General features: G+C 43.8%; 1 protein-coding gene across 12 annotated transcripts in view; it reads right to left on the reverse strand.

Moving 5' to 3' along the window:
* The window catches only part of LOC129703752 (ubiquitin carboxyl-terminal hydrolase 47-like), a 46,827-nt gene extending 30,125 nt beyond the window's left edge, over positions 1-16,702 (reverse strand). For 5 of the 12 annotated variants that reach the window (XM_055646450.1, XM_055646449.1, XM_055646443.1 and 2 more), the window contains exons 1-8: positions 16,376-16,699; positions 15,995-16,033; positions 15,056-15,170; positions 11,510-11,625; positions 8,388-8,476; positions 6,207-6,338; positions 1,563-1,658; positions 111-248 (exon numbers count right to left, since the gene is read on the reverse strand). In XM_055646450.1, coding sequence (XP_055502425.1) covers positions 111-248; positions 1,563-1,658; positions 6,207-6,338; positions 8,388-8,476; positions 11,510-11,625; positions 15,056-15,170; positions 15,995-16,033; positions 16,376-16,496 — 846 coding nt within the window. In that variant the 5' untranslated portion in view covers positions 16,497-16,699. Of the gene's footprint in view, positions 1-110; positions 249-1,562; positions 1,659-6,206; positions 6,339-8,387; positions 8,477-11,509; positions 11,626-15,055; positions 15,171-15,994; positions 16,034-16,375 lie in introns of all 12 variants that reach the window. The other 7 variants (XM_055646452.1, XM_055646451.1, XM_055646448.1 and 4 more) reach the window with 3 other exon arrangements.
* Between the last annotated feature and the right edge of the window lie 3,436 nt (positions 16,703-20,138).

Below are 20,138 nucleotides of genomic sequence, written 5' to 3' on the forward strand. Positions count from 1 at the left end.
TTTTGTAAATCACAGCAAAAATGTCTAGTGTAAATGGCAGCATTGCGGAATGCACCATAAATTAAAACTCATTGGAACTAAAATATAAGCACTAATGACAAGCATCTTACCTTGGATTTCTTAAATACCAAATCTGATGGAAGTCTAATGTAATCTTCAATTTTCCTATATCGCATACAGTAGTAGTCAAATTCAAATCGTTTTAGTTGAAATGTAAGAATTTGTGGCAAATTCTTAAAATAATATCTCTGCAAAATGCAAGGTGGAGATTAATCTTCATTTATTTCTTAATTTGCATAAATATTTGCATTTCAAATGACACAACCACCCACTGCTTTGTATTATACATCCTTGGCCTAGATAGAGTGGGTGTGGAGAGGATATTTCCACTAGTGGGAGAGTCTAGTCGCCTCAGTATAAAAGGACAGACCTTTAGGAAGGAAATGAAGAGAAATGGAGAGCTAGATAGGGCTTAAAGATAGTGGAGTCAGGGTATGTGGGGAGAAGGCAGGAACAGGGGTACTGATTGGGGATAATCAGCCATGATCACATTGAATGGCAGTGCTGGCTAAAAGGGCCGACTGGCCTACTCCTGCACCTATTGTCTATTGAATTCCTTTAGTCAGAAGGTGGTGAATCCGAGGAATTAATTGCCACAGAAGGCCGTGGAGGTCAAGTCAATGGATATTTATAACCATATATAACCATATAACAATTACAGCACGGAAACAGGCCATCTCGACCCTTCTAGTCCGTGCCGAACACGTATTCTCCCCTAGTCCCATATACCTGCGCTCAGACCATAACCCTCCATTCCTTTCCCGTCCATATAACTATCCAATTTATTTTTAAATGATAAAAATGAACCTGCCTCCATCACCTTCACTGGAAGCTCATTCCACACAGCCACCACTCTCTGAGTAAAGAAGTTCCCCCTCATGTTACCCCTAAACTTCTGTCCCTTAATTCTCAAATCATGTCCTCTTGTTTGAATCTTCCCTACTCTCAGTGGGAAAAGCTTTTCCACGTCAACTCTGTCTATCTCTCTCATCATTTTAAAGACCTCTATCAAGTCCCCCCTTAACCTTCTGCGCCCCAAAGAATAAAGACCCAACTTGTTCAACCTTTCTCTGTAACTTAGTTGCTGAAACTCAGCCAACATTCTAGTAAATCTCCTCTGTACTCTCTCTATTTTGTTGATTTATAAGGCAGAGATTGATAGATTCTTGATTAGAGCGGGTGTTAAAAAGGCAGGAGAATGGGATTGAGAGATAGATTAGTCAAGATTGAATGGTGGAGTAGACTTGATGGGCCGAATGGCCTAATGCTGCTCCTATAACTTATGAACTTATGTGAATATATTATGAATGAACCTACATGCTATAGTTGCACAGACCCTGCCAGTGAAGACATGTGTTCACAACCAACAATAAATAAGGGCTAAGAACTGATTTCACATTGAACTAATATAATTTTCTGCCAGTCACTCGCTTCTATTACTTCTCCCTTTAACAGCTAATGAAGAATTACAAATACCAGGATGATCAATTTGAAAAACGTACAGATGTTGATTCAGTCTTTTTCCCACAGACGTCACAATAACATTTGTTGTCGCCTTCCATCTTTTCCTTGCCCAAAAACTCTCGAAGAGAATCTTCCTTTACCAAGAAAGAAACAAAATAGAAATGTCCCTGTACATGTGTAAAACATGAGGCGTGGAGTACAAGATGTGGGTATTATGCCTCAGGTGTACAAGTTGCTGAGACTACGGGAACGAGAACGGGAAAGCAGACTATTATCTAAATGGTGGCCGATTGGGAAAAGGGGAGATGCAGCGAGACCTGGGTGTCATGGTACACCAGTCATTGAAGGTAGGCATGCAGGTGCAGCAGGCAGTAAAGAAAGCGAATGGTATGTTGGCTTTCATAGCAAAAGGATTTGAGTATAGGAGCAGGGAGGTTCTACTGCAGTTGTACAGGGTCTTGGTGAGACCACACCTGGAGTATTGCGTACAGTTTTGGTCTCCAAATCTGAGGAAGGACATTATTGCCATAGAGGGAGTGCAGAGACGGTTCACCAGACTGATTCCTGGGATGTCAGGACTGTCTTATGAAGAAAGACTGGATAGACTTGGTTTATACTCTCTAGAATTTAGGAGATTGAGAGGGGATCTTATAGAAACTTACAAAATTCTTAAGGGGTTGGGCAGGCTAGATGCTGGAAGATTGCTCCCGATGTTGGGGAAGTCCAGGACAAGGGGTCACAGCTTAAGGATTAGGGGGAAATCCTTTAAAACCGAGATGAGAAGAACTTTTTTCACACAGAGAGTGGTGAATCTCTGGAACTCTGCCGCAGAGGGTAGTCGAGGCCAGTTCATTGGCTATATTTAAGAGGGAGTTAGATGTGGCCCTTGTGGCTAAGGGGATCAGAGGGTATGGAGAGAAGGCAGGTATGGGATACTGAGTTGGATGATCAGCCATGATTATATTGAATGGCGGTGCAGGCTCGAAGGGCCGAATGGCCTACTCCTGCACCTAATTTCTATGTTTCTATGTTTACTACAGCTACAGTATTGTGTGTAGTTTTGGTTGCCATAATATGGGAAGATTGTTATTTAGCCAGAGGTGGTGCAGTAAAGGGCGTTGCAGGGATGAGGGCTGGAATTATAAGGGGAGACAAGAGGGGATGGGATTCTAGATAGACACAAAAAGCTGGAGTAACTCAGCGGGTCAGACAGCATCTCTGGAGAAAAGGAATAGGTGACATTTCGGGCCGTGACCCTTTTCTTCAGACTGAGAGTCAGGGGAAAAGGATGGGATTGTCTTCCCTGGAGTAAAGGAGGCTAAGGGCTGGCCTTAGAGAGATTTAGAAAATTATGAGGGGCATGGAAAGGTAGAGAGTCACAGTCTTCTTCCCAGGGTAGGGGAGTCTAAAACTAGAGTATATAGGTTTTAGACAGGAGGGATTAGATTTAAATAGAACCTGAGGGGCATGTGGTGGAATACAGCACGAGCTGTTGGGGAAAGTTGGAGAAATGGGAACTATTGGAACTAATGGGAACTAATGGCATTTGTTCAGGTATGTGTATTGGAAATGTTTTGAAGGATATGAGCAAACCACAAATAAATGCAACCATCTCAGACAGGCACATTGGTCCACGTTGATGAGTTACAGCAGGTTGAAGGATCTTCCTGTAAAACATACAGTATAACCCTATGCCTTAGATATTTGTATTGTCTAAAACATGCTGTAGCTGGTGTCTAAAACATGCTGTAGCTGGTGTCTAAAACATGCTGTAGCTGGTGTCTAAAACATGCTGTAGCTGGTGTCTAAAACATGCTGTAGCATGCTGTAGCTGGTGTCTAAAACATGCTGTAGCTGGTGTCTAAAACATGCTGTAGCTGGTGTCTAAAACATGCTGTAACTGGTGTCTAAAACATGCTGTAGCTGGTGTCTAAAACATGCTGTAGCTGGTGTCTAAAACATGCTGTAGCTGGTGTCTAAAACATGCTGTAGCTAAAACATGCTGTAGCTGGTGTCTAAAACATGCTGTAGCTGGTGTCTAAAACATGCTGTAGCTGGTGTCTAAAACATGCTATCACCACCATCACCAGCCTTAATGACTACCGTCCTGTGGCCCTCACTCCGGTAATCACGAAGTGCTTCGAGAGATTGGTCCTCCAGCACATCATGGACTATCTACCACCAGTCTTCGACCCCCACCAATTCGTTTATCGCCAAAACAGATCCACAGAAGACGCCATCACCGTAGCTCTCCATTCTGTGCTGAGCCACCTGGAGCAGGGGCAGAGCTACGTCCGGATGCTCTTTGTGGATTATAGCTCAGCTTTTAATACAATCATTCCGGACATTCTCATTGGTAAACTGGTCACTCTCGGCCTCCCCACTGTCACATGTGCCTGGATAAAGGATTTCCTCACTAACCGGCCCCAGACTGTGAGACTCGGCCCCCACCTCTCCTCCACTCGCAGGTTGAGTACCGGTTCCCCACAGGGCTGTGTGCTAAGCCCCCTCTTATACTGTCTCTACACCTACGACTGTAGTCCGGCCCACAACAACAACCGCATCGTCAAATTTGCTGACGACACTACTGTGGTCGGACTTATTTCGAAGGGAGACGAGGCAGCCTACAGAGAGGAAGTCCTGAAGTTGACAACCTGGTGCTCAGAAAACAATCTGGCTCTGAACACCAGGAAAACAAAAGAGCTCATTGTCGACTTCAGGAGGCACAGCACCGACTTAGCCCCCCTACACATCAACGGCGAGTGTGTGGAGAGGGTCAACACCTTCCGGTTTCTCGGCATCCATATCGCTGCTGACATCTCCTGGACGGACAACACGACAGCGGTCATCAAGAAGGCTCAGCAGCGGCTGCACTTCCTGAGGGTCCTCAGGAAGCACAACCTGGACTCTAACCTGCTGCTGACCTTCTACCGCTCGTCCATCGAGAGCCTGCTGACATACTGCATTACAGCATGGTATGGCAGCTGCACCATGGCAGACAGGGAGAGGCTTCAGAGGGTAACCAGGACAGCGCAGAGGATCATTGGCTGCCCTCTCCCCTCCCTGATGGACATCTACACCTCCCGCTGCCTTAGCAGGGCAAAGAATATCATCAAAGACAGCTCCCATCCTGCGTTTGGACTGTTCGACCTGCTGCCCTCTGGAAGGCGCTATAGGTGTATCAAATCCAGGACAAATAGACTCAGAAATAGTTGCTTTCCAAGAATTATAACTACTCTTAATTCTAATTCACACATGCACTGACTACACCGCCCAACACCACGGACTTCCATCTGTATATATGTATATATGTATGTAGCGCCGCAGAATGTGTGCACCTATTTCCCCCCCCCCCCCCCATCTCCCTTCTGTTTTTTTTTTTTTTTTTCTGTCTCTTGTTTTTTGTGCTAAATTGTATGTATGCACCGAGTACTAGCAGCTTTCAGTTTCACTGTACATGTATAGTGACAATAAATGGCATATCTCTTATCTTATATCTCTATCTCTATAGCTGGTGTCTAAAACATGCTAAAGCTGGTGTTTAAAACATGCTGTAGCTGGTGTCTAAAACATGCTATAGCTGGTGTCTAAAACATGCTATAGCTGGTGTCTAAAACATGCTGTAGCTGGTGTCTAAAACATGCTATAACTGGTGTCTAAAACATGCTATAGCTGGTGTCTAAAACATGCTGTAACTGGTGTCTAAAACATGCTGTAACTGGTGTCTAAAACATGCTGTAGCTGGTGTCTAAAACATGCTGTAGCTGGTGTCTAAAACATGCTGTAGCTGGTGTCTAAAACATGCTATAGCTGGTGTCTAAAACATGCTGTAACTGGTGTCTAAAACATGCTATAACTGGTGTCTAAAACATGCTATAGCTGGTGTCTAAAACATGCTGTAACTGGTGTCTAAAACATGCTATAGCTGGTGTCTAAAACATGCTGTAACTGGTGTCTAAAACATGCTGTAACTGGTGTCTAAAACATGCTATAGATGGTGTTTAAAGACACATTAAGTTGTGAGAAATTGCAAATAGTTCTCATCTTACATGGGCAACTGGGAGATCATGTAGGTTAAGGCAGACTGAGCGAAGGTGTTCAGCAAAACGATCGCGAGACCAAGCGCAGGCTCGACGATCGCCTCCGCTCAGTCCACCTAAACCGACCTGATCTCCCAGTTGCTCAGCACTTTAACTCCCCCTCCCAGTCCCACTGACCTTTCTGTCCTGGGCCTCCTCCATTGTCAGAGTGATGCCCAGCAGAAATTGGAGGAACAGAACCTCATATTTCGCTTGGGTAGCTTACACCCCAGCGGTATGAACATTGACCTCTCTAACTTCAAATGGTCCTTGCTTTCCCTCTCTCTCCATCCCGTTCCCCTTCCCAGTCTTACTGTCTCCGACTACGTTCCATCCCTGTCTCACCTACTCCCCTGACATCAGTCTGAAGAAGGGTCTCGACCCGAATCATCTCTCCACAGATGCCTCCTGTCCAGCTGAGTTACTCCAGCATATTGTGTTTACCTACTGATCTCTGATCTGTTCCTTTGCATTACAATGTGACTCACTCTAATTGGATTGTTGCCAAGTCTAACCTCATGCAGATCAGTGATTACATTTTCAAACATAACTGCTGGGAAACTCCAAATGTTTAACACATTTGTCTTGCACTGTTTAACTTACAATACAGTTAAACTTCACCAACGAATTAGCTGAACACATAGATAGAGGTATATCCAGGAAAAAATTCTCCTTGTCCAACGGTATGTTGCATTTTGAACATATCATTGAGTGAACCATTGTGACCTGATAAATCTGAAAGACACAAGACAATGAAGAAAATTGAGCTTATGATCCATGAGTAGGAATATAATAATACTGAACAGAATACAATCCATCCAATTAAATAATACAAAAAAGAAAAACAATATTAAAATAAAAATTTAAAAAAATCACATTATAAAAAAAAGCAATTGATCAATTTTATTTCTTCAAGGTGTACAATATAATTTATTAAGGAATAAAATTACTTGGGAACAAAACTCCTTGTCCGCGCTTGTGGCACAGTGGCGCAGCTGTAGAGCCTCACAGCACCAAAGACCCCCAGTTTGATCCTGATCCCGAGTGTTGTCTGTGTGGAGTTTGCGAGTTCTCCCTGTGACACCGTGGTTTCCTCCGGGTGCTCCCGTTTCCTCCCACACCCCAAAGACATGCGGGTTTGTAGGTTAATTGGCCTCTGTAATTTAACCCAAGCGTGTAGTGGAGTGGCCGCGAAAGTGGGATAACATAGAACTAGCACGAACGGGTGATCAATGGTCAGTGTGAACTCGGTGGGCCGAAGGGCCTGTTTCCCTGCTACACCTTTCAATCTTATTTATCCCCATATGGAATTTCACATGGAGTTTGGCACAAAGGTGGAAAGTGGGCTGTTATTGTTCTCCCTGGGACTCTGCAATCTCAGTTGCTCTCTTTGCAAGGCCAGTGATGTAGAGAGCCAGGGTTAGGTTAAGGAATCCACATATTAGCATATTGCTCACCAAGGAAGTCAGAACATTGTTACACTAGGAGAGGGAGAATCATCACCCTATTGTCTAGATCACTCTGAACCTACCTACACTTCAAAGCTTCAACCATTGCCTAATGTTGAAAAAATTCTTGTGACAATTACAAAAGTGACTGATGGGATGGGATATACTGGAGGCGTTTTTCAGGGTTCGGGCACATGGAAATGAACTAATTGTTTGATGCAGAGGCTAATTTTTCATCAGGTATGGGCAACCTACGGCACCCGGGCCAAATGCGGCCCGTAACCCGAAATAATCCGGCCCGCAGGTGTATTTTTTCCCTGTAATTATCCAGCCCACAGACTTCCGTCATCACCGGTACCTCCTGGGCCCGAAGCTGCGTTGCCCAGGCGCGGTGACACAGGGATGGGAGACGGTCTGCGCTAGCGGCCACAATGGCTGGGCCATCGAGTAGCGCCGAGTAGCGCTGAGCGCCAAGCACTGGCTATATTGAAGAAAGAAGAAATAGGTGAAGGAATGTGTAAGAATGCAGGTTGCAAAGAATGACAACATGTGTAGGAAGGAACTGCTGGTTTACACCCAAGATAGACACAAAATGCTGGAGTAACTCAGCAGATCAGGCAGCAACTCTGAAGAAAAAGAATAGGTGACGTGTAACTGGCACGTGGAGAAATAATCCAAAGGGGAGACTCTAGAGACTGCAGAGGCTGGGATTTGAGCAAAAAAACAACAACAACAAAAAAATCTTTGGAGAAACGCAGTGGAAAAGCTTCATCTGTGGAAGGAAAATATTTGGTGAAATTTCAGGCTGAAGCCCTGCATCAAGACTGGTTCAGGTTCTTGATCCAAAACATCGACAAGTCAATTCTCCTCCGCACATGCAACTCAACTCATGAAGTTCCTGGGGAAAGTTGCTTTTATGCAAGAGAACGGAACAGGATAATTAAGAAGTTGAAAATGACAGTCAGTTGCAGAGTCTCTTGCCCAGAGTTGGCGAATCGACGACCAGAGGACATAGGTTTAAGGCGAAGGGGAAAAGAATTAATAGGAATCTGATGAGTAACTTTTTCACACAGAGGGTGGTGGGTGTATGGAACAAGCTGCCAGAGGAGGTAATTGAGGCTGTGACTATCTCAATGTTTAAGAAACAGTTGGACAGGTACATGGTTTGGAGGGATATGGACCAAACACAACCAGGTCAGACTAATGTAGCTGGGACATGTTGGTAGGTGTGGGCATGTTGGGCCGATGGGCCTGTTTCCACACTGTATCACTATGACTTTAACAGAGGCACCATTTAAAAGCTAATTATGTCGAGTACAACCAGGTACAATCTTACCTTCAGAATATTGTTCTCTTTGTCCATTGTGGTGCTCAGTTTGCTCATCAGACTGCGAAAACATACTTCGATATCGCACTGTTTGTAAACTTAACAAAATTGTTCAAAAATGTTTAAGTGAGCATGCAAGTTTAAATAATACCTTAAAAATATTAGCATCAATTTCCTGGTAAGTGCAGGTATCATATAACCATATAACAATTACAGCACGGAAACAGGCCATCTCGACCCTTCTAGTCCGTGCCGAACACATAATCTCTCCTAGTCCCATATACCTGCGCTCAGACCATAACCCTCCATTCCCTTCCCATCCATATAACTATCCATTTTTATTTTTAAATGATAAAAACGAACCTGCCTCCACCACCTTCACTGGAAGCTCATTCCACACAGCCACCACTCTCTGAGTAAAGAAATTCCCCCTCATGTTACCCCTAAACTTCAGTCCCTTAATTCTCAAGTCATGTCCCCTTGTTTGAATCTTCCCTACTCTCAGTGGGAAAAGCTTTTCCACATCAACTCTGTCTATCCCTCTCATCATTTTAAAAACCTCTATCAAGTCCCCCCCTAAACCTTCTGCACTCCAAAGAATAAAGCCCTAACTTGTTCAAGTTAGGGCTTGTATCAGTAGTTTATATTTTCTTGAAGATTCATTGTAAAATATGAATTGCATAAATAAACAAAACAATGCTGGGAATACTCAACAGGTCAAACAACCTCTGTGGAGATAGAAAAATAGAGGTGACATTTCTCGTTGATGATCTTTCATCAAATTTTGATGGAAGATTGTCAACCTCAAATGTTTACTGATGCAATTATCAAGAAAGTTCATCAGCCCCTCTACTGCCTGAGAAGATTACGGAGAGTCGGTTTGTCAAGGAGGACTCTCTCTAACTTCTACAGGTGCACAGTAGAGAGCATGCTGACCGGTTGCATCGTGGCTTGGTTCAGCAACTTGAGCGCCCTGGAGAGGAAGAAACTACAAAAAGTAGTAAACACTGCCCAGTCCATCATCGGCTCTGACCTTCCTTCCATCGAGGGGATTTATCGCAGTCGCTGCCTCAAAAAGGCTGGCAGTATCATCAAAGACCCACACCATCCTGGCCACACACTCATCTCCCTGCTACCTTCACGTAGAAGGTACAGGAGCCTGAAGACTGTAACGACCAGGTTCAGGAATAGCTACTTCCCCACAGCCATCAGGCTATTAAACTTGGCTCGGACAAAACTCTGAACATTAATAACCCATTATTTGTTATTTGCAATTTATGAGTTTATTTATCATGTGTTTTAGAAACATAGAAATTAGGTGCAGGAGTAGGCCATTCGGCCCCCTAGCCTGCACCGCCATTCAATATGATCATGGCTGATCATCCAACTCAGTATCCCGTACCTGCCTTCTCTCCATACCCCCTGATCCCCTTAGCCACAAGGGCCACATCTAACTCCCTCTTAAATATAGCCAATGAACTGGCCTCAACTGCCCTCTGTGGCAGAGAGTTCCAGAGATTCACCACTCTCTGCGTGAAAAAAGTTCTTCTCATCTCGGTTTTAAAGGATTTCCCCTTTATCCTTAAGCTGTGACCCCTTGTCCTGGACTTCCCCAACATCGGGAACAATCTTCCTGCATCTAGCCTGTCCAACCCCTTAAGAATTTTGTAAGTCAATGCCGACTATGTTCTGTTGTGCTGAAGCAAAGCAAGAATTTCATTGTCCTATCAGGGACACATGACAATAAACTTGAACTACTTTTGCAGAATTTTTGCAGAAATCTCTCTTGCCCCATTGTGCCTGCATTAACCATCAACTTGCACTGCAGTAAATGTTCATAACCATCATTGCTATCTATAATACACCTAGGTGAGCATCAAATCAGCTTTGCAGAGCAATGGTATTACCTAAAGTTTTTTTTTGGTAATACCATTCCTGGGATGTCAGGACTTTCATATGAAGAAAGACTGGATAGACTCGGCTTATACTCGCTAGAATTTAGAAGATTGAGGGGGATATTATCGAAACTTACAAAATTCTTAAGGGGTTGGGCAGGCTAGATGCAGGAAGATTGTTCCCGATGTTAAGGAAGTCCAGGTTCCCGATGGAGAGAAGGCAGGTACGGGATACTGAGTTGGGTGATCAGCCATGATCATATGGAATGGCGGTGCAGGCTCGAAGGGCCGAATGGCCTACTCCTGCACCTATTTTCTGTTCCAACAAGGGACCAATCCCAAAAGTACACAAAAAAGCTGGAGAAACTCATCACATAAGATGGTTCTGGGGTCATATGTAAGCCAGAATGGCAGTATTCTTCCCTAAAGAACATTGGCTAGAGGGGATTTATAGGGAGTTACAAAATGGGGTTGGACAGGCTAGATGCAGGAAGATGTTCCCGATGTTAGGGAAGTCCAGGACAAGGGGGTCACAGGATACTAAGTTGGATGATCCTTTAAAACCGATGATCATTTTGAACGCAGGAGGGTGCATCTCTGAAGGCCACAGAGGGTAGTGAGGCCAGTACATTGCACCTTTAAGAGGGAGTTAGATGTGGCCCTTGTGGCAACAAGGGACCAGAGAAGGCAGGTACGGGAACTGAGGTATGATCAGCCAAAAAATGCTGGCAGAAACCGAATCACATAAGATGGGTTTTGGGTGTCATAATGGAGAATGGTGCAGCCAGAATGGCAGTGGCCTACTCCTCTACCCAATTTCTATGTTTCTATTAGTAATCTGGGTGGAATTTTTAAGACAACCAGTAGCTTTTGTGGATATTATTCATGAAACTGGCTGGGTTTTTCTTCCACATGAAACAATTTAAATTCTGCATTTTGGAATTTGAACGCAGGTGTCTGAATTACATGTCCAATGTTTTAACTACTGTGCTACCATGGCAGTTGTAAAATAATCCACACCCATAAACATGTACACCCATAAAATATTGATAATATATGATATAACTTTTAGCCTTTGGATTTGCCCTTCCTTTGTGACTCTATAATACTGGTTCCACTCATGGACCAACTTAATCGTAAATAGATCAATAGACAGAATTCTAACAATTGGAGAAACATTTTTTTAATATAACAAAGCTGCTAACTGATGAAAGCATTGACATCTCTCTTGCTTACCATTTAATCCCAAGTAGGAAGTCAAGCTTTTTGTACACACGGATTGATAATTTTCACTTTCTAATCGTTCAAACAGGTTTTTCAGTTTATCTATTAAACAATCTTGAGTTTGTGATCTGGGGGGAAAAAAAGGTAAATTCTAAATTGCTTTTAGCCTCCGAATAAATAGCAATCATCTTTAAAACAGGAATAACTAGTTGGGCACATAAAACTTGAAGGAATTAAAACAACACCTGTTATATGAGCTTCCAGACTAAAGATGGTTAAGATACTGCTATGTAGGTAGAAAAACATCTTTAATAAAGACACAAGGAACTGCAGATGCTGGAATTTGGAGCAAAACCCAAGTGCTGGAGGAACTCAAGGGGTCAGGTACCTACTGTGATGGGAATGGATAGGCGATGTCTCGGCTCCAGATCCTTCTTCAGACTTTAATGGAACTGGCGAATGTTTTTGGATGGTTTCCACTTTGTACATCCTCACGGATATTGATTCTCTTTTGTTACAGTTTGAAAATGGCATTCTAATTTTCTAACGCATAATTCCATAAAGTGAAAACCACATTTTACATGTTTAAATGTGAACACTTTAACAGTGCAGCTTGGTCCCATGACACTGAGTTGCAATGGACCCTTGGTTTCAAAGCCACAGGCATTGATTTGTTTTTAATTACTTCCAACACGTGTACACGCACATTTTTGGCATGCCTGCCATATTCAGAAAATTGCAAGTGTGTTTCAGGCATATGCAGAGTAGTTTGTACATCAAGTCCCACACTGGTTTAGAGTCATAGAGCTTAGAAACATGCCCCTCAGCCCAGCTTCCCCACACTGGCCAACATGTCCCGTCTATACGTCCCACCTGTCTGTGTTTGGCCCATACCCCTCCAAACCTGTCCTATCCATTTACCTGTCTAATTGTTTCTTAAATGTTGCTATAATATCTGCCTAACTACCTCCACAGGCAGCTCGTTCCATACACCCACCACTCTTAGTGTGAAAAAGTTACCCTCAGATTCCTATTAAATCTTTTCCCCTGAAACCAAAAATCTGTAAAACCCGATTCAGCTAACACTAAATATTAACCTCACATCGAAAACCTGAAGTGTGTAGGAGGGAACTGCAGATGCTGGTTTACATTGAAGATAGACACAAAATGCTGGAGTAACTCAGCGGGACAGGCAACATCTCTGGACAGAAGGAATGGGTGATGTTTTGGGTCGAGATCCTTCCTCAGACTTGGAAACCTGGAGTTCAGTAACAAGTAGAAATCCCCACCCTTAACCTTTGAATAAATTGTTCCTTCTGCGAAAAGAACTAAACTCAGAATATCTATCCAATGGGGGGGGTTGCACGTAAGGTCACCAGGTCATAGGGCTTGACGTATGGAGCCAGTCAATCCATCTGGAGGACATCACAGCTTCCGGTATATGTTGTTAATACACGAAACGCGCACTTTCCTACCTGTTAAAAACCGCCAAAATGTTGAATTTTTGCGCTGTAAATAATTGTGGAAGTCAGAGTAAGCGTGAGAGACATGTACCCAACTTCAGAATTCCAGAAGTGAAGCAAAATGAAGGTAAAGAGAAGTGAGAGCTGAAGAGACTACAACGGCTAAAGTGCTTGGCGAACATTGGCCGTGCAGATATCGAAATTGAAAATATTGGGAATTATTGCGTTTGCTCACTGCATTTCATCAGCAGTAAGGCATTATTTGTGTTTTTTCTTCATTCCTTTGGTATCCAAAAAGTTTTAGAAGTGATAAATCTGGCTGTAAATTTTTAAATCGCCCATGGTTCTGAAGTGGGTTTTTACATTTAAAAAAAAGCTTCTGAAGCAAAATTTATCATTAAAAAAATCTCCAAACTTACGAGTGTTGTGTGGAAAAGTACGTTTTCTATCATTATGCTATTGAGATGTATATTTTGGCAAATAATAAAATGGCCTGACAGCTTAAACAGCCACTCCCTTTCAATAGGATATTGTCAATTTGCTGAGGTTGATTATGTCCAATTAACAGCTAACATTGATGCCATTCCTTGGCTTGCATCTGAGTAAAATGTAATTCAAAACCCACGTATGGTTTGTGATTTTTTTTTAATGGTAAATTTAGCTTCAGAGGCGTTTTCTTTTTGTATGTAAAAACCCACTTGGGAACCATGAGCGAATTAAAAATGTTACAGACAGATTTATCACTTCTGAAACTTTTGAGATGCCAAAGGAATCAAGAAAAAACACAAATAATGCCTTACCGTTGATGAAATGCAGTGAGCAAACGGCCAATGTTCACCAAGCACTCTGGCTCTACACTGGAAACAATGACCAGTGTTTACCTGCAGTTCATCGCATGTACTCCAGTTGGCATTGCGTAGCAACAGTACGGGTCATGGGTCGTGACCCGACTGCCGTGCAACCTCCCTATACATATTAAAATTTCAATCTGAATCGTGATGTCTCTCAATTAATTTCCCGATTTCCATAATTATTTACATCTTTTGCACAAAAGTTTGTTTGGTTTTAACAGGATTGAATAATGAACAAGCAAAATAACACAGCTGTTGTAAATGATCAATTCTTTAGACTTTATAGAGTGACAGGTTCTTGAGTCTGCCAAGTCTACGCCAACCAGCAATCAACCCCATACACTGGCACCATCCTACACACTAGGGACAATTTACAATTTTCCAGAAGATAATTAACCTACAAACCTGTATGTTTGGACTGTGGGAGGAAACCAAACATCTGGATTGAAAAACCCACAAAAAAACACAGGGAGAGCGTACATGATCAATACTTTAGCACCCGTAGCCAGTATCGAACAGGTTCTCTGGCGCAGTGAGCCAAGTCTACGCCTGCGCACTGTACCCACCCCCATTTTTTCAAATCCCGGCACCATCCTTTCCACCGCCGCTAGTAGAAGCACTTAGGATCCTCGGAGAACTCTAATTAACCTCAATTGCCTGAGTTGGTACTGTGGGAGGCCTTGCCTTACTCACATCTGAGGCGTGTGATGCCAATGTCATATCCTCTGAGATGTGGACTCCCAGATATTTAAAACAGTTCACCCTATCCACAGGATCCCCATTTATCCTCAATGGAGTGTACGTCCTCGGATGATGTGCCCTCCTAGAGTCCATGATCAGCTCCTTTGTTTTTTTGATGTTCAAGAGGAGGCTGTTCTCCTGGCACCAGAGTGCTAGACCAGCCACCTCCTCCCGGTAGGCCTTCTCGTCGTTGTCTGAGATCAGACCCACCATTGTATTGAATAATACACAGCTTGAGTTGTGGGAATCTCCATGACATTCCCTCACCCTAACAATATCTCACTTGCAATTTTCTGGGTTGCATTCTCTTTTCCAAATACGAGTTCACCATCAATTTATACATTTTGACTTTTTTGTCAAACAGGATATTCAGTTTCCAGAAAGATTTCTATAATTACTACAAATATAGTAGTCAACAGAAACATTAATTCTATATAAATAGAGCAGTGACCAGAAACAATATTTATTACATAAAAATGCTACACATAGAGTGACCATCTTACCTGCGAATGCAATCTTTAAATTCTGGAGTCATGAACCAGGTTTGAAGTAATGTGTTCAGATAACATGTGGATCCCTGATTATTCAATCCAACAAAATTCATTTCTGATTTTGATCCTGAATAATTTGAATTGAAAGGAAAAGTTGTTTAAAATCCCAATAGTATCTATTCGGTTCAAGGTTTTTCATTGCTATAACCAACAAAATTGTCACAATGCAAGAAAGCAAAAAAGGTTTGCTTGGGCCAAAGGGGATGAGGATTAATTGAGATGCAGCTTTGCCCAGTAATCTGCCCAGCAGACTTGAGAAAAAAAAAAAACAGGTTTTTGAAAAAAAAAACGAATATAGAGCATTAGAGAATTATTCAGGAAATGCTAAGGACCAGGGGTGTAATTGTTGACTGAATTGTCACCTCAGAGAGCATTGTGAAATGAGGGTAGGAAGAGGTCCAGTGTTACTCAAGTAGAGACTGGTGTCAGGGGTTATGGGGAGAAGGCAGGAGAGTGAAAGATAGATCAGCCATGATTGAGTGGCGGGGTAGACTTGGTGGGCCTCATGGCCTCATTCTGCTCCTATAACTTACGAACGTGACTGCAAACAGCTGCAAGCATAGAGGGCCGGGTCTAACGCTAAACCTCGGGTAGTGATATCTCATTTTAAATTGAATTGAATCTTAGACTAATTACCCTTTGCCAAAACATTGAGAAAAATAAACATTTCAGACACATGGAACCGTGGAGGATTGGAGGTGGAGGCCTTGGTCGGGGGTCACGTTTAGCGTTGTCCCATGAGGGTGAGTATATCCATCCAAAGCTTTGCTCTTCCTATGAAAGCCTGTAGGTTTCAAACACATTCTCTCCCCCCGCCCCACAGATGCGAACTGGGTTTCTGCGCGTTTCTGACTCTGTTGTGAGGGTTTGCCAGCAATGAGACTACTTTACCTCGATTCTTGTCAGTCGCGGGCATTATTCTCTTACCTCCTGCAAAACATTATCAAAAATGTTATGAAGTGAGAACATAGAACAAAGAGGGAGAGAGAGAGAGAAAGTCACACACTGCTGGAGTGACGGCGGATTAGGCAGCATCTGTGGAGAGCATCACGAACAGGCGAGCATTTCTAGAGTCGGGACCCTTCTTCACACATTCGGAAGCGTGAAGTTCGCCACATACAACGGTGGGCAATGGAAAGAGAGAATTGGCCTCCACAGCATTAGTGAAATGCCGCACACGTTTACAAAAGTGCCTCAATTCGCCTGATCGTTGGTTGAATGCTCAAATATTTGTCTTTACCGTAGCGCTGCTATAACCGAGGAACAACTTACGCTTCCATCTCATATTAATGGCAGACCACCGGTACAGCCAGGAGATGAACGGGCCAAACCCCCAGCGATAAAGCCATGATAGCGTCCACACGATAGTTCCGTAAACTTTCAAAAACAACATCAGTAAAACTACGGTCGTTTTTATTTCTACGAAAGACGACCGCTCTCAACTTTCGGTTTCGTTTATTCTCCGAATCAGAAGATTGGCCACACGGAGCAGAAGGAGAAGGCAGTTCCAGTTTTAATTTACTGTCATTGGCCCCGTGTTACAAGCAAGGGGAACAGCAGAGTTTTGTTTGGAGATTTAAAACCAACCTGCTTCCATTAAAATGTAGATTTCAGAGGCTGGTTCCCTGTCTGTCTGTTGTCATCGATTATGTTATTGGATCCTCTAGGTTTGATTTGAGTTTATTATTCTTATAAGTTCATTTGTTCATAAGTGATATGAGCAGAATTAGGCCATTCAACCCATCGCGTTTACTCTGCCATTCAATCCTAACTGATCTACCTTTCCATCTCAACCCCGTTCTCCTGCCTTTCCCACATACCCTACTAATCAAGAACCTGTCAGAACATCCTTAACTATCGTTATTTTTTGCATGTCTTTCATTCTTTGTTCTCTATCTCTCTACATCATCATCTATATCTCTCGTTTCCCTTATCCCTAACTTGTATTGGCTTGACCCAAAACATCACCCATTCCTTCTCTCCATAGATGCTGCCTGTCCCACTGAGTTACTCCAGTTTTTTGTGTCTATCTTCGGTTTAAACCAACATCTACAGTTCCTTCCGACACAACTTCCAATAAGGTCTGAACTGCACAGACTTGGGGGCATTGGTTTTGTCTTTTTGCACTGTAATTGGTTGTTTTTTATGTTATACTAGACTAAGTGGGACCCGTTGGGTCCCAGCATCACACGGGAGGGTTGGTTACCAATGCAATATTCCACCTCTCCAACAATTCCAATATTGCTCGCCAGTGGTGGGGGGGGGGGGGGGGGGCTTTTCTGTTGCGCTAGTATGGGTGTTGCGGGCCGAAGGTACTGGTTTCCAGAGGGCCAAATGGACTCTTGGGCTGGCAGCCAACTGTTGCAATGATTTTAAAAGCCAAGCCAAGGCAAACAATTGGGCAGCTGCCACCTGGCAACCAAAATTTATATTATGAACACAAACTTTAAATAAAAAGGCAAACAATTTGGCAGCAGCCACATCGAGGGGACTCAGCGTGGAGTAGACGTGCATTCAGTGTTATTCAAGGCTAAGAGAGCCGTGACCCTCTCGCTTCCTGGGTCTGGCAGAGAGACTGAGTGAGGCTTGACACTTCAGGGTTTTATAGTCCCTCCCCCTGCTGCCAGTGGGGGCAGCAGCGAGAATGGGGAATTTTTAAAAAACATTAATATGTCTACGATTTTTCATCGATGTGTGAAATCCACTGGTCCCGGAAGGCGGGGGGGGGGGGGGGGGGGGGGGGGGGGGGGGGGGGGGGGGGGGGGGGGGGGGGGGAGCGAGGTGGCCAAAAATGACGGCCGTAGGTGGCGGCGTTCTCTAGGAAATCGCAGCACAGTGGGCCAAAAGCGGTCAAGATCAGACTTTTAGTAATATAGATATATATAGGTGTGTGTGTGTGTATATTTATCTATCTATCTATCTATTATTATTAAAACTCTGTGTGTGTGGGTGAATGTCAGATTCGGCCTTTGATTCCTTGGTACGCCAGTACCACATGCTGAAACTCCGTTATTTTTTCCATTTCACTAGCTAATTCACTTTTACATTCACTCATGCACTCCTCAAAACATTTGGACATTTTTAGGTACACTTTTTAAATAAAATCCTCCACCACTCCCTCCCCCCCCCCCCCCCCCCACCGCCTGGCTGGCCAGCGACCATAATGGCTGCTGACGCCCGGCTCTGCCGACACTTTTCCCAACCGCTGGTGCCCGGCCCGGCTCTGTCACGCTGCCTCAAGCCAAACATCGGATCTTCAACCGTTGCTTTTCGCCCTCGGCCAAAAAGCAGCGGGGGAACAGCCAGCGTGACAGAGCTGCCGTGTCAGAAGCACCGAGGATGCGAGGCCTCACAGTCCCTGATGGGGCCGCTTTCAAAGACTCTACTGTCAGCGGCACGGACAACTTCGGATCCAGCAGCAGAGTGGCTCTGTTAATGCATTCATTGCAGTGAGTTCAGTTCGGTAACAACACCCCCCACCCCGATCCCTCCCCACCCCCCCCCCCCCCATCATCTCTCCCCCATCTTGCAGAGACTGTGCCACACCCACATTTACAGGTTTTATAATCCCTCCCTCTCCAACTGGAAGGGGCGTGGCCTTCATGGCGTGATTGACAGGAGAGAGAACCTCAATATTTTTTTTAAACACTAATAACACTTTTATTTTTCATTGATGGGAAGAATCCTCTGCACTTGATGAGTGGCGAGGAACTGAGTAAGATAGCCAAAAATCACAGCCGTATGTGGTATGGCGTTTTATCTAAAATTAATATTCAGTGCAAACAGGAAGTTGTCAAGTTTCCACCAAGAAAAGTCTTTTTTTTTTGCCACGCAGCCTTTCAAAGCAGTTACCACCACCAACAACAACCATGTTTTACTTCACTAAGGAAGACACAAACAATCTCCCAGATGCACTAGTGCCAGAGGACCCGAGGTGATGGAGTAACTGAAGGAAATTCACATTAGGCAGGAAATGGTGTTGGGTAGACTGATGAGACTGAAGGCTGATAAATCCCCAGGGCCTGATGGTCTGCATCCCAGGGTACTTAAGGAAGTTGCTCAAGAAATCGTCGACACATTGGTGATTATTTTCCAATGTTCTATAAATTCAGAATCAGTTCCTGTGGATTGGAGGGCAGCTAATGTTATCCCACTTTTTAAGAAAGGGGGGAGAGAGAAAACAGGGAATTATAGACGTTAGCCTGACATCAGTGGAGGGGAAGATGCTGGAGTCAATTAAAAAAGATGAAATAGCGGCACATTTGGATAGCAGTGACAGGATTGGTCCAAGTCAGCATGGATTTACGAAGGGGAAATTATGCTTGACGAATCTTCTAGAATTTTTTCAGAATGTAACTAGGAAAATGGACAAGGGAGAGCCAGTGGATGTAGTGTACCTGGACTTTCAGTAAGCCTTTGATAAAGTCCCACTTGGAGATTAGTGGGCAAAATTAGAGCACATGGTATTGGAGGTAGGTGCTGACATGAATCAAAAATTGGTCGCAGACTGGAAACAAAGAGTAGGGATTAACGGGTCCCTTTCAGAATGGCAGGCAGTGACTAGTGGGGTACCGCAAGGTTCGGTGCTGGGACCGCAGCTATTTACAATATACATTAATGATTTGGATGAAGGGATTCAAAGTAACATTAGCAAATTTGCAGATGACACAAAGCTGTGTGGCAGTGTGAACTGTGAGGAGGATGCTATGAGAATGCAGGGTGACTTGGACAGGTTGGGGGAGTGGGCAGATTCATGGCAGATGAAGATGAATGCAGATAAATGTGAGGTTGTCCACTTTGGTGGCAAGAACAGGACGGCAGATTATTATCTGAATGGTGTCAAGTTAGGAAAAGGGGAAGTACAACGAGATCTGGGTGCCCTTGTTCAGCAGTCACTGAAAGTAAGCATGCAGGTGCAGCAGGCAGTGAAGAAAGCGAATGGCATGTTGGTCTTCATAACAAGAGGAGTTGAGTATGGGAATAAAGAGGCCCTTCTACAGTTGTACTGGGCCCTAGTGAGACCATACCTGGAGTA

The sequence above is a fragment of the Leucoraja erinacea genome, chromosome 14 (genome assembly GCF_028641065.1).
Source record: "Leucoraja erinacea ecotype New England chromosome 14, Leri_hhj_1, whole genome shotgun sequence".
Classification (NCBI taxonomy): domain Eukaryota; kingdom Metazoa; phylum Chordata; class Chondrichthyes; order Rajiformes; family Rajidae; genus Leucoraja; species Leucoraja erinaceus.